We start from the raw sequence: 15,166 nt of genomic DNA on the forward strand, positions 1-15,166 counted from the left end.
ATGTATCTCCATGCTATCAAAATATACAACATATACCACACAGTCTCTTTAAAAACAGAAATTGTTGGTCTGCAAAAATAGAGAAAGAAATATGGATTTCTGTCTATTATTCTCCATGCCACATGTAAGCTTCAAGCATCTGGGACAAGGAGCTGTTGCAAGTATTATCTGCCCAGTCACACAATTTCAGCTTTTGCAAGTACAAAAAGCAGAGATGGAACACCTACCACTGACTCCAGATCCTTCTCTGTACAAAACCAAAGGGAAAGAAGGAAGCTACTAGAACATAACCAGAGGCAACACAACTCGAAAAAGAGACATCACATAGCAGCAACCAGAGTTTTTTCTGAAATGCATAGGCCATCAGTAAACTGATGGCATTTCCAACTAGGCACACTCAAAGAGTCAGCTGCCCAGTAGAAAGTCTAAGTCCCGCCCACAAACAAAAACTGCAGAACTTCACCAAGTACTGCCATGACTTTGAGGCTTCCAAGACAGCATACTGCTTGGTCAAGTACAGACGAACTTCTGGGTGGCACTGTGCTACAGGATTCTTGGGAACCCTGCAAACTGTGAGGCTTAAAGGAGACCTTGGCAAAAGAAGGAAACTTACTGTTGATGAAGAAAGTCTATTTACTCTCAACAAGAGCAACTTTCTCCACGGTTGTGGAATACACTTCACTGCCAGTACAGGTGTCTGAAGAGAAAGGTTGCCAATACACTGTGACATTTTGTTAAACTGAATGCAGTACTTAAGAAGGGTGCCTTGTATGAAGACACTGCTACCAGGAGCAACATGTAACTGGGAGTGGGGCAGTCCAAGGCTGAAGACGGACTAACAAGTGCTTGTATCAGGGACTGCGTGCCAACTAAACTTCCAAAGGCAATTCCAGATTTGGTGGCAGATTCAGAAAACATCATCAGGTTTGCAGATGAAGTCTGCGTCTACTTTGCTAGGCTACAATGGTGGAGGCAAGGGAGAAAGACATTGTATGACAATGAATCTCTTAGGAGGACACAGGCTGAAGTGATTCAGTTCTGCAGATGGTGCTAAGGTGTGGGCAGTGCTGACTTAAGACAGGGCTCTTGGGGCACATGTGCAGTAATGAATGAGAGTCCAATAGAAGCTCTTCTCCAACGCAAGTCTGTCTGTCCACACTTGGGAGTTCTGTACAACACACTAAAACACAGCACTTAGGCATGTGAAATGTGGTTTTTTTCCACTTATAATCTACAAGGCCTTCATAGGCTTTTTAAATAACAAGTTCCACAAGTAGTAGAGGTCCTAATACTTTTTTCCTTCTACATTTAGGAAGAACAGCTGGAGTAGACATTAAGAATAGGTTCCTCTCTGAGGTGGCAAAAACACTTCCCACACTCATTAGAAAATGGGATTTGGTTCTCATCTACAAGATAACAAACTTCTTTGGAACAGTCACTAAGGAGCTTTATAGGCTAGTCTGGATGGCAAACAAATAGGGAACAACGTTTTGTATGAAGCTTAAAAACTATCAGCAGTGTAGCACTCCACATGAGCAGGTGGCTGAGTGGAAATGAAGAAATGGCACAAGCAGTCTACCTTATTTAGCCATTAAGGAGGATGTTCACATTTATATAAACAAAAGAGAGGATATAGCTGAAGTACCACCCTTAACCAGTACTACACAAAAGGTAAAAAGTTATCTAGTCTTAAATGATTAGGAACATACATTTTCATTGTGAATGTACATGCTTGCTACTGAGTTACTTCTCTTTCTTTTGAGGCTCACTGAAGTCTTTAATTCATAGGCGATTATCGCAAGGCAGCAAAAAAAAAAAAAGGCAAACAAAAGACAAGGAGCTGGGCATTCAAATCCCTCTTGTAACAGTGATGGAAAATATCTCTGCTGAAACAGGTGACAGAGCCTGGCATATTATGTAATATCTCAGAGTAGATATAGAATGCCAGGTTGATTAGCAACAATGATGCTTTCTCTTAAAAATATCCAAGTTGCAGGAGCCCTTCTATGTGTGTTCTGACTCTGCTAGGTATCAGACTCTTACATCTGGAGATACCCTTTGAGAATACTAGGGCCTCAAAGTGCAAGATGCTTTATTTTCTCAAAAAGAGGATACATACTTAGGGAATCACCTAAAGAGCCTTGTCCTGTCCAGAAAATGGGTCTAATGTGATCTTATTCCCTTATGACTTGTATGAAATTGGATAAGAACATACCCAATGAAACAATACTTTGGAATTCTGAGATTAGTTTGGAGAGATCTGAGTGAGGCTACATCATGATGCAGTGCAATAAATACAGAAGGAACATCTGACGAAAGTCTCAATTATTTCACCTGTTGGAATGATGCTATATTCATAAAGCAGACCATTCACACAGTGGGGTGGAGAAGTAAATGTGGTAGGACATTAACTGACCTGACATCGCTATCTCAAAGTTACCCCTTACAACAACCTTGTATTTGGCTGTTTATAAAGCAAAAACATTGACATTATTTGTAAGTGCTTGTTGCAATGAGGTCCTCAAATAGGCATGTACACTTGAAAATACTCTGTAACTTAAAATTTGAAGCTCTCACTAAACTGGGGACAACTGCAAAGCTTTCTTCTTTAAAGATATAAGAAAGATGCTATGATTTTTATTAGTATATTGTTACTATTTACACATTATATTGCTGTCATATTGTTTAAAATTATTTGCGGAAGTAAATATTTAAAAATGGGTAGGAAGCAATCACGCGATTTGTACAATGTTGTGTAAAATATTCATGCAGAATAACAGCTCTTTCAGCTTGTCACACTTGCAACTAAACGGACTCCCAGTTTTCCTGGTGATTCATCTCTGCCTACTGCTTTCAATAGCATGGGGCAGGAGAAGAGAAAAATATGAGAAACCCTAATAAAACACCAACTGAAAAATTGAACTAATCAGATGTTTCTGGGATGCTTATGGGACTGAAACCATCATTTCTAGATGACATCTGCTGAGGTAGTCTGTCAGTCACACCTACTTCCATACGAAGTTGACCCTTCCATGTGCTGGCAAGAGATGTACAATAGCATGCAACTCAGAAGACAACAACATTCCCCCATTATTGCTCCAATCTCAATGGAAACACACTGACTGAAGAGACAGTTTATCCTCTTCCAGGAGGTATGCACAGCCCTGATGCTCCAGAATCCTTTTCTTCTTCTACCCAAGGACAGAGCAATAGACGTTTTTTCCTTTGACTAGCTCATCTTTTGAAGACCACAAGGATTACAGTCTTCAGTTGTCATCTATGGTTAAAAGACACTCACAGACCATGTCACTTAAAAGCTGAATGTTAAGGTACAGGACCCTTACCTACTGTTAAATAAGCAGAAAACAAGACTGAAGATAAGAGTAGGAATTTACTCTTTTCCCTAATTTAAGTTATTCTAATTTCACCTAAAATAGAAAGAGGATATCAACAAGCAAATTATTTACTTCCATACTGCAAACTTGTATAGGCCCAGAGGCACTTTCCTCTAGGCCTAGACTGGCACGCCACTGTCAGCCAAGCAGTCAACCATCCCTGACTCAGGGAATAATCTAGTTAACATGGTGATGTCACAGGACACACCAGGAAAAAAAACCCAAACAAAAACAAAGAAAAAAAACGACCAATACATCCAACTGCAACTAGACAGAATATGCTAGGTAAGCAACAGCTGTCTGTACCCACACTAGCATCTTCAGACCCAACTGGTCTCTCTACATTACACTGCCCAGCACCGTGGAAGGGTTCAACAGCACAGGCAAAGCCTTCTAACTTTAGCCCGTAATGATCACTGGAGTGAAGATGAACAAACAACACCCTGTTCTTGAGACAAGTCCTCGTCTCCCTTCATTAAGCAAAGGACAGATATCCACACACTACTTGCTGAAATACTGTCACCACCTTCCACATGCAGCACGGCATAGCTTTGCCCCAGTTCCTTGTCCTTCAGTGCAACACAGCAACCCTCATCTGTCATTTCTGTTTCAGGAAACCACCAGTATAGCACAGCAGTACTGCCGAGGATCAGCGTCTCTTTTCTCTCCCAGAACATTCTTCCTACACCAGCTCAAAAACAGGCCTCTGCAGTGAAGCCCCTGGTAAAACAGGTCTTCAAAGCTCTGGACCCTTGACTGTCCACAGCTATTCCCTGTGATGGAAAGCAGCCCAGTACAACTCCTACTCCACAGATCCAACACCACAGACCCTCTGAATCCAAACCAGCCAAGGCCTTGCCTAGCCTCTCCTGAGCAAAGGTAGCAGCTGCAGCCTGGCTTCCCAAGGGCCTAGTCATAGCCCAAGAACAAGAATCAGCTTTTGCCAAGGTCCTGTAGTCCTATGGCCTCCCGTGCAGCTGCAGGTTAGGAAAGTGCTGTGAGCTGTGAAGCCAAGGAGATGCCATCCAAATCCAGCCTACAGACTGCCCACTGGCCATCCCCAATAGGCAGTCAAAAATCACCAAGCCAAAGAGACCTAAGCAAAAACTGCAATCAACACCCGCTGCCTCAAACCAAAGACAATGTGTAATGCTCATCTTAGCATGTTCATGTACTTGGTACAGTGCATGAGAACAGACATAAATCAAGGAGACTGCTGACAAAATTTCAGAGGTTTCAGATTCTGGGTGCATACAACCTATCCTTGGAAAGAAACTTCAAAATCTAAAAGAATTAAGACACAAAAGGTGAAATCTTGCTCCATGAATCCCTAGAGATTTACAAGATGTGGACAACTTTCTCCACATTACTTATCTGTATTGGTAAAAGTGAGAGCCAAGAATGAAAAAAAAATAAATTGTGGAACATGTTCTGCTATTTACTGTGCCCTGCCAAGACTTCTATCTGATCCTCAGTCCATTTAAATGCTATCCTTAGTGAACTACTATGGCCCTCTCAGTATTTTGTTGGCAAGTACAAGACACACACAAAATGAAAAACTTTGTTTTCTACAGTTCTCTGAACTGCAAATATCTAAATCATTCATTTGCATTCCTCCACATAAGCATCGTGTTAAATGTATACAGTCTACACCAACAATAATTTTATACCTGCAAGCACATATTCTAACTATAATTCAAGTCTTTCAATGTCTTCCCTGTTAATGATATGCAAATTACTGGCATTAAAACCAGATCCTCTTTGAAGTTATTTAAATCTCAAATATTTGACTTAATCTACTCTTCCCTAAACTTCAACTATGTGGACAGCTTGAGCAAAACTGTAATCAGATGAACTTAAAGTAATCAGAACAGGCCTTAAAACATCAGGGCACAGTAAGATAGAACAGAAGAACTGCTAAGACGACCAAAAGGCTAATTTCAGGCAGCTCCATTAAAAATTTGCAACAGCTGACATTGTAACTACAGCACAGAGTATTGGAGATCCTCTGGAAAACACTTCAGCTCACAGGCAGCTGGAAGACAAATGAGTATTTCTGATAAAAAGCTAGTAGGACTTTCCTATGTTGTGTCTGGGACCGCAGTGCAATCCAGAATCCAGAAGAGCACAGGATACATCTCCTTCTACAGAGCTTCTTAGGGAAACAGCATACGTCTCACCCATTATTTAGTAGATACTTGACAGCACTTAAGACTATGCTTTCAGTATCAAAAAAAATCCAAAGGAAGCAACTTCTGCTCTGTGGCAGAGGTGACAGAATTCTATAATCCTGCTGTCAGCCTAAATAGCTGCATTTGCTACTTCCTCATGTAGTACTTGCATAAATCAGATTTTCAGTTCAGAAATACACTATGACAAAAAAGCATTTTTACCTAGCAGAACTTGCAAGCTGATCAAGGTTTCCAATAGCTTACAGTGAATTAGCCACATGTCTCTTTTAGAGATCATTTCTAAATCAGTAGCATCTAGGCAATTCAGTGTTCTACTTTCCCTCTTAGAAATCTACACATAGAACTCATCCCCAGTTACACGCAACTACTTTTGCTCTTCCCCATAGCTATCTGCATTACCAAATTACCATAGATTCAGTCTGCATCAAGGTCCATACAGTGATAGCAGAGATGAGGCAAATCTACATTAATTGCATAAAATTTCTATGCAATATATGGTTATAGCACACCAATGTGTCTCAAAGCCAGAAGTTTTAGTCACTTTCATGAATACTAATTTTTCCCTCAAAACTTAAGCAGGATAAGTAGCTAAATTGGGAGAAAAAAAATCTAATTTAATTTTCTAGGTAGAAAAGCAACATTAAGATGTGTAGCCGTAGCTAAATGGATCTGAAATTCTGATACCATCTAATTAAAAGGAGGCAAGCAAATATGACACAAGGAACAAAGAACAGGGATGCAAGCAGCAGAAGCTAACAATTAAATTTAGCTACAACTATTTTCAGAGCCTACACTGAAAAAAAGTGTATAGACAGTGTAGAAAAACAACTTTAAAATATTTTTGAACAGGTGTGCAGGTGATTCAGCCAAATCCCAGTATTAAGAACTATCTACCTACCCCTTCTGGCTTAGACACTGTGCCCTCTATAGCAACACTGAGAACAGAAAGGGATGTGAAATACACAAATAAGTGACCTGAAATACATCTGCATGGGATAGACAGTGCATGTCCTAAACTGTAAGTTAGTTTTATACACATTTTAACATGTCAGTCTTACAAAACTGCAATTTGTGAGTATGCGCAACTACTTAATTAAGCAAACATAGAATGAATGTATATTACTTGTACAGCCCAGGAATTTCACAGAGAATTTACATTTAAAATGCAATTAGGACTGGAGTTAGAACTCTATCTCCAACTAAGCCCACAATTTAAGTTTGATTATTCAAAAGTAGAAACAAAGCCTAATCAGATGCTGGTATTCAACCAGTCTCTGCAGCCACAGAATCAGAGAGAGATGCAAGGGGCTCCCCAAGAGAAGAGACAAATCTATTGAGGGCCAAAGCTCCAGTAAATTATTTAAATGCTTATTTCTCCATGATAGGCAGCTCCATTTCCTGTTTCTCCCCTCCACCTCTGAGGCCACAAAACCAGTCCCATAACTGTTTCAGCAACAGTGCCTCTCTGTTGGTAGCCCAAGGCAACCAAGCAGATCAGTTCTGTGGTGGACAGATAGATAAGGAGACTTCCCTCTGCCCATTTCCTCTCCTCCTTTCCATTGTTTCTGTAGGTTAGGGTGACCGGCAAATGTATGAAGTACCATTTTGTACCCTAACACAGCATGTTTAGGAGATAACTACTGGTTTTGCTTTCTACTCAGTGAATCTCCGATACCCTGAAAGTCAAGGAACTATTGTGTTTGCAGACACATGATGCTGAGCTGGGAACAGGAAAGTACTTGCCATTCATAGTGCAAACCTTACCGGTTCTGCAATCTAGATTTATGTCCACTATTTGCTAGTATTATGGGTCACAAAGCTAAAAATGAAGCTGTTCTCTGGAAAAGCAGATCCAAAGAAAAAACAAGAGAACAAGAATTTCCAATGACAGAGCTATCTGTTACATGTAGGATTTTCTTCCTGTTCTGAGCTCAACTTACAGCCTTTGCGTTGGAATCACTTGTGTTGACTACATACAGGGAACTCCACAGTCTGACTTAGGTTTTAATTTTTCCTCACATACGTCTAGCTTAGCGTTTTTAAACAGATTATGACACATCACTGCAGTAATGAAATATCTTCTCAATTTGCAAAATCCCTTCAAAACTTCTCTTTCATTGCTTTTCTGTTGAGTCTAGTACCTCTCAGCAAAAACATATTCGTGTAAAACAGAGCAAATAACCATAAAGTAATTTCAGCAGCACCCTGGTAGTCAATCCACAACAGTCCGACATGCTGCATTAGCTCCTCTCACTGGTGTTCATTGCAAATGACAGATAGGCTCTAACTACACCTAAGAAGGAGCACAGTGCCATAACTTCTCCTTGATGAAGTAGAAAGATGGAGATAGAACAGGCCTTGTAACCAACACAAACTGATGCCTGCTGATTCTTGGAAACATTGGCACAAACACCAACAAGGCTGGTTTAGGTGGAGTTAGTTTTTATGCTTTTTTTTTCTTTTACTTCAGTCAGTTGTGGTTTAATTACATTTTTGGTTTAATGGCAGCTAAATTCAAAATAAGTCATTCCTTGCAGTTCGACTGTTATTTTTATAAATTAACTTTTGGTTATAACAATGCCCTTTTTTCCAACAGTTGAAGTCTACTTCAGTCATACAAAAGTATATGAAACAACTGAAGGGAAAAAAAAAAAAAAAAAGAGTTAAACCAGAGTTCCTAAAAAAAAGCCAATGCATTTCTACTTCTTGGTTTATTTTCAGTACAAAGATAGCTTTGAAGTCAGATCACTATTAATTCACAGAGTCTGAGGATGAATGTATTCTTTCAAACTACTGAAGTGAACATTTTCTTACCAATGAAACCCAGCTGAGAAAATTCTAGAATCATCCAATCTTCAGAAGCGAGCTGAAGTGCAAAATTTTTTATTGTGCTGAAATAATTCTGCTTGACAACGATGTCATCTTCAAGCTAGAGGAAGGCAGCAGTGATATCAACATAAATAAAAACACCAGCAAAGCAATAGGAAAAAGTACAGCTAGGAAATACTGATTTATAATATATTGCCAACATTTAGCCATATATATTTCTAATGCAAGCACTGCTATAAAAACTCGACGCTATTGCCAAGAATAACTATTTTAGGAATCACAGTTTGTCTGTGGATAACTAATCCAGAATCTTTCTGTAGGAAGAATCCATAAATGTATCTCAACTTATTACTTCAGAACGCTGCTTTTCCAGCATCACTCTTCAGAGGAAAAAAATCATCCATGAAATAATGTTAGACTAAGTGACATCATCAGTAGAAGAAGTAGAATATCTGTATTATTTTTGTGCAAACGTGACTCTTTACTCATGCACCTAACATCACTGAAAGAATTTCTCCTGAGACAAGAAGCTGAGACACGTTGTCTACAGAGGTGGGATTCATTTCACCTGGCTTTAGCTGTCCCACAGAAGAACACGTGCATAGTCCAAGCTAATCAGCTAGTCCAGGCAGAAGAACTGCCAAGATAGGGTGCTATGATCCCTTTAATTCCTAGTAAGTGCAGGCCACTGCTTTAAGGATCCTGCTTCCTCTATCCTTTCTCCCAGTGCAATCATGCTCTCCACCCTTGTGCTGGCACTAATATTTCTGTGACTGCCTAGTTTTAAAAAGGCTGTCTCATGTCATTGGCTGTGCAGCTTCCAGGAGATCTGCATCTCCAACAGCTCTCCAAAAGCAGCCAGCATACCTTTGTAAAAACTAGATCAGTGGGGCTTTATACCCAAAGGAGACAGTCCCAAAATCTAAATAAAGATTAGAAGTGCAGTTACTCACTAAATCCGCAATACCTGTAGGTAAGGCTTCTACTTCAAAGCAGCAAGACACAATAGGAACAATTTTGAGCTAAATTAAATTTAAGAATTGCTTAACTCTGTTCTTGAAAACCTCTTTAAAAAAGAAAAAAGAAAACAAGACTAGCAACTCATTGAAAACAATCTATACACACAGTTATATTAAAATGATGCTGCATTTGTCTTCAAAAGAAGGTAAAAATGGATTTTAGCTTGATTTCCACTCAAAATTATGCTGGTGTTTTTTGCCTAGGCGACTCAATAGTAATTCATTTGGGGGACAAGGAAAAACCAGTAGTTAAGCTGTCTGCATTCCTTCACTTTTTTTACTAAGCACCACTAAGCACCTTAAGATAAAGTAAGTCACATAGGACAAATGGCTTTCTACTTCTGAAAGTGTCCTCCACAAATTACTTCCTCATATACCATAACCTCCACACTTAACACCTTCCTTTGACTATGGAATCAAGTTCTCTCTCTTCTGTGTAGGTCCTGCTGATGTGTCCAACAGCATAACTTCTGGTGACTCATTTGAAAACTTGTCTCAAAACAAAGAAGAGAAATTTACCTGAATGTAATAAACCCCCTTTTTCTGGGCATACATCATAAGAAAACAGTAATCCAAGTTTTGTTTTGTCCTCCATCTGAAATTAAATTAAAAGCTTAAGGATTATGAAACAAAAGTATTTCACTACATGCTGGCAATGCAAAGTAAATTTCACTATGAAGAATGACGCGTATTAGCAAAATGTTAGGACAGCTGCTTTTGGCATTGTTCCCTCAGGAAATCTGCTGTCTGAAAAAAAGGAACAAAGCTTTCACCTTACGCTTTAATACAAACATAAAACTGGTTTCATTTGAATCTGATTTTGTGAAAACTACCTGACATTTCACTAAAATGTGCATTTTAAATGCAGGAATTAGCAGGAATTACTGGGTTTTACACTGTATTTCAGGAAGAAAAACAGTAAACAAAAAAGTCTACATGCAGCAAAAGAAATAAATGAAGTCTCAGTTCTCCTCCCAAAAAACTAACACTAAATGAATTCAACTAGGCATAGCATTAGGCTCTGACCATGCACAGAACAGCATGCGGATAGGCATAAAATGGATTCACAGAGCACTTTTAGCATCGCCACACTTTCAGGAATTACAGTAAGAAAACATTTCAAGAATTCACATCCCACTTGCCATTTCATAAATAAAAAAATGTGGGTGTGGGAGGAGATGGGAAAAGATCTGGAGGAATAAACTAACCTCACTCTCTCTTTTGAGTCTCCAAATGTCTCTTTCAAGTTTGTCAAGTCAGGATAGTAAGTAGCAGGAGGGGCTATTACTTCGACCAAGCCAGAATTGATCTCTGTAGAAAACCTGTCAATAGAAACATCCTAAAGTCACATGAGAGACTGTGAGTTCTATAGAGTTCTTGCTTGCTTTCTGTTGGTACAGTTATTATTTCTGGTTACAACGACTCATCGAAATGAAGCTTATTGAATGTAACATAAAAGTAGTATACAAAAAAAAAAGATACTGTTTTCCTTCGCTTCTTCTTCAGAGCAATATAGCCTCTTGCCCAATAATCAGAATTCTAACTAGATTCTAAAGATGACTTCTGCCTTTCTCTTTTCAGAACCTAGTGATTTTTTACTTCTATAGTTCTCTTTGAACATATGGAATACAAGGCCCTAACACAGATGTCACAAGTTTCCATTCATGTTAAACCAATCCCATCTGTTTATGTTGCATCAAATAATTTAATCCCATTTATTATTTTACAATTTAACTGGCTGAATCACTGCCCCTTAATTTGTCATCTATTACATTGTTGTTTCAAAGTCCAAACCCCCAAGAAACAAAAATGCATGATCTCATACTTCCAGAATACTTTTTATTACTTATCACAACCTGACTTAGAAAAAAAACGAAAAGCAAGCCCATCAATAAGCTAAGAAGGCCCCCATTAAAATTACAACTTACTCTTTTTCCAGGCTTGCAACAACACTGTTAACATAATCAAGATCAGTCTGGAAAAAAAAAACAAACAAAAAACAAATAGAACACTTAACAGTTTTGGAGCTACACTTTAAAAGAACCAAGTAAAATAAACATTGGAGGTAGCTGTACTTGAAAATCAAGTTTAGCGTGCAAGATATTTGAGTAATACAGGAGCACGTCACACATGTAACTCTCTTATATCTAATGGGAGAAGAACATTTTTTTTTTAAAACCGAAGGGAACAATATTTGCCTCATATCTGCTTTAAACAGACAGTTCTAATCCAACTGTTGGTATTTTCTTGCAACCTCTCAGGCTCTTAATGAGAAAATGATCACTGAGCATTTGTGCAGGAAGAACTTCATATTGTTGTTGTAATAGTAGTAGTAATAATAATAATAATAATAGAAAATATTACCAAGGAAAGCTTTCTGGAAACCAGGACACTGAACACACACTCTTCTTTAAAAAAATACTTCTCCTAAACTTTGCATTTAAAGCATGGATGCTCCAACCACAGACAGCAATGAACATGCTGTTTTCCTGGCTGGGGTTGCTTTTTTGCATCTGAGACTAATCTTGAGGGACTACTAATCCTATCAATCACTCAGTTCTTAAAGATGCATAGATTCTAAAAATTACTTGTTGGTTAAGATATAAATAATGACATTCTGGAAAAGTCTAGATCACCTAACTTGCCAGAACTGTCTGACTATTCAACCTATTCACTTGGTCATTCACATGCATTCCTGGGAAAGTTTGTGAATTCATAAATGTGACTGAAAATCCTAATCATTGTTACACTTACAAATCTAATAATTTGGCATGCTACTTATCACTTTTCAAAAGAAAACTTACAGTTTATAAATCAACTCAGATTCTAGTGGCTCATGAGAATTCTGCAGAAACATCTGCCTTTGAAATGCTGGAAACAAAGGAACAGTTCATACTTTTTCTGATTAATTTGTAACACAGATTATCATTAAAGGATTATACACAAAGAGAATAAATCCCTCCCAAGCATTTCTATAGAACCACTAATCTTGTTTGATAAAGGTGCTTAGCCTTTGATCTTAAAAATCACCATTCCTATTTTTAAAGTTTTATTTTTATAAAATCCAACATAATGCCAGTGACGCACACTTTTCCAAAAAGGACAACAGTGGGTTTCTTCCAAGAGTAGGTTCTAAATACTACAAGAACGTGTGTGTAGAAAGCATTTGTCATAAGTTTTTCATACATACTTTCTTCCTTCATAAGTATTATGCCTAGTGCTGGACAGAAGTCCTAATAAGCAGATAAGGTGTTCACAATTTAAAACTTACCCTGCAGTGAGTTTCACACAGGCAGACTCACAAGTCCATATGGACCTTGATATATCACTAAGTCTTTAAATACACATATGGATTGTTCACACACAGTTTATTACTGCAATGGAGTTTAAGACATAACTTTCTCTGCTGCGTATAACAGTTGCACATCAGTTACCTAGTGACTACCTAAAAATAATTTTAGTGTATCCATCTTGAACGGAAACATTTCTGTTGTTTTGTTGTTTGGGTTTTTTTTAACTTTTTAAACATTAAAAACACAGAAATTGTTGCTTAGTCAGCATAGGAAAAAGACAAACAATTTGAATTTCCAGTTGGCATTCAATTACCCTGTCTAGCATTAATAACTCCAATACTTGTTAAACAGTGCACACTGTAATTCCATAGAAAAATGCAGAATTTTTATATTTTTATATACATATATATATATCAATAAAACATATATATAGATACACATAGAGAGCAGAAACACAGCTAGTTTCTATACAGTATTCCAGAGATTAAAATGAATGCCAAACTTCATCCCAACTGGAAGCATATATTTGGTCATAAGCCTGTGCCTTAGTGCAAGTCTCCTTAGGGTGAACATACTTTTGACCTATTTTGCAGGTACACCATGAAGCCTTGCTAGTGCTTTTAAAAACCTTACGCACTTATATAGAACGCATCACAATCAGAAAAAAAAAATAAAGTCTGGTATAAGAGGGTTTTTTTCCCCCTACTTCCCCTTATTTGTTTGTGTCCTTCATGCAAAAGGTTGGCAGTTTCCCAGTCAGAGCTGCAATCACAATAGCTTCATGTTAGAGAGATGTAGCCTGTAGACTTCCAACCTCATATTGTAATCTGTGGTGCTGTCACACAAAGTCAAAATGGTCTGGTCTAGCTGCACCGGACACAAGATACAGCAAATACCTCTGCTGGTTTAGTAGGTAACCTTCCCTCTGAATCAACAATCACTGCATCAGCATAGTGCAAAAGGAGATACCACTTTTTAGAATGAAAAAGAACATTGAGATTAAAAAAGTTGATGCCATTTTTCACATGAGCAAATGCATTAAAAACTTGATATCCTGCAATTATTGCTAACTAAGCAGTTGTATTTATATCTACCAGCACCATCTGAGATTTCAGAACCAGGATTTCAACACCAAACTCTTCCCCTCAGGATAGCAGGTTGACTGTCATCCTTCCACATCAGAACTTCCAGAGACAATCAATTCCTCTCATTACCCAGCTAACACTAAGTGGGATCTTTGCCAACATCCTTCAGCTGTGGATGTGTCCCAGCAAGGTGGCACATTTAAGTTACTTCATATAACCTCATGAAATAAATCCAAGAACATGCAGTAAATTTTATCAATCTCTGACTACACCCAAGGGAAGTGGTAACTATACAGAAGACTTTGCAGGATAGCAATGGAAGGAACTAAGGATCTTCCAAGCAGTATCAATAAATTCAGATAGTAACTGAAAAGCAACAGAAAAAAAAAAAAAAAAATCTATTTTTGACCAAAATCTATTCCCCATTTTCGAGGAAGAAAGCGTTTACTGCCTTGACAAAATAAGACCTAAGGTCTCTTTATGAACCTGCAGGACACAAGACTGCTGAAAATAATTATGTACTATATATAGCATGAAGGAGTAATACCCTTGTCTTCTCCAAGAACCTTAAACAGGACAAGACAAATCCAGATTAATCAAAAGTCACCCATGAAAGAGAAAGTGTAACTGTTCTTCAGGCTTCCAGTGAAGATCATCTGGTAGATACCAGGTTGCCTTTGGAGCAGCTATGCTGCATTCATTCTTATCAATGAATCACATGAAGCCTTACAAACAAGTTTGTCCTGTTAGGTGGATCTCTGGGAACTAATGAAAGGCATAAGTAGGGTGGCTGTTTCAATTTCAATATCAGCAGTTCAAATCTTTCTGCCTGTTCTTTTTTCCTAGTCATATGAAATTACGGATCACTAAGAGACAGCAAGAACACTTAGAGTGAGACATCCTCTTTTTTTCATTCATACCAGATCAGACCAAAGATTGATCCAGCTCAGCGTCATGCTTCCAGCAGTGGCAGCCATGAACAGATACACAGCAGAGTAAGAACAGGACAAGCATACACAATACTCTCTCCTGCTACCATCCATGCTCCAGTTACCTGCAATTCAGGTTACTTCCTGAGACAGAAGTGATTTTGTGTATTAAATATTCCTGAGTAGACTCCTCTTAAAGGTACATCACCAGTATCCCCTTGAACCTATCTAAGCTTCCAGCAAGAAAAGAAGATTTTAGCTTATGAGATCTATAGAGTTTCAGAGGCCTGTGAACATGGCAACATCTGAGGTTTAACTCCTCACATCAGCAATTTTGATGAGACACACATATAGAGTGCTTTGATGAACCTCTCTAGAAGAAAACCGAGAGTCCATTGTGGAACAAACTGAAGTGTCAAAGTGT

At 38.3% G+C, this 15,166-nt stretch overlaps 1 protein-coding gene across 1 annotated transcript in view; it reads right to left on the minus strand.

The window, feature by feature from the left end:
• MGAT4A (alpha-1,3-mannosyl-glycoprotein 4-beta-N-acetylglucosaminyltransferase A) overlaps positions 1–15,166 on the minus strand; it is a gene marked incomplete at its 3' end in the record, with an annotated part of 72,883 nt that overhangs the window by 17,760 nt on the left and 39,957 nt on the right. The window contains exons 5-8 of the mRNA XM_082011491.1: positions 11,364–11,410; positions 10,644–10,757; positions 9,955–10,030; positions 8,402–8,516 (exon numbers count right to left, since the gene is read on the minus strand). Of these exons, the coding sequence (XP_081867617.1) occupies positions 8,402–8,516; positions 9,955–10,030; positions 10,644–10,757; positions 11,364–11,410 (352 nt within the window). The remainder of the gene's footprint in view (positions 1–8,401; positions 8,517–9,954; positions 10,031–10,643; positions 10,758–11,363; positions 11,411–15,166) is intronic.

The sequence above is a fragment of the Phaethon aethereus genome (genome assembly GCF_964289735.1).
Source record: "Phaethon aethereus genome assembly, chromosome: 1".
Lineage (NCBI taxonomy): Eukaryota > Metazoa > Chordata > Aves > Phaethontiformes > Phaethontidae > Phaethon > Phaethon aethereus.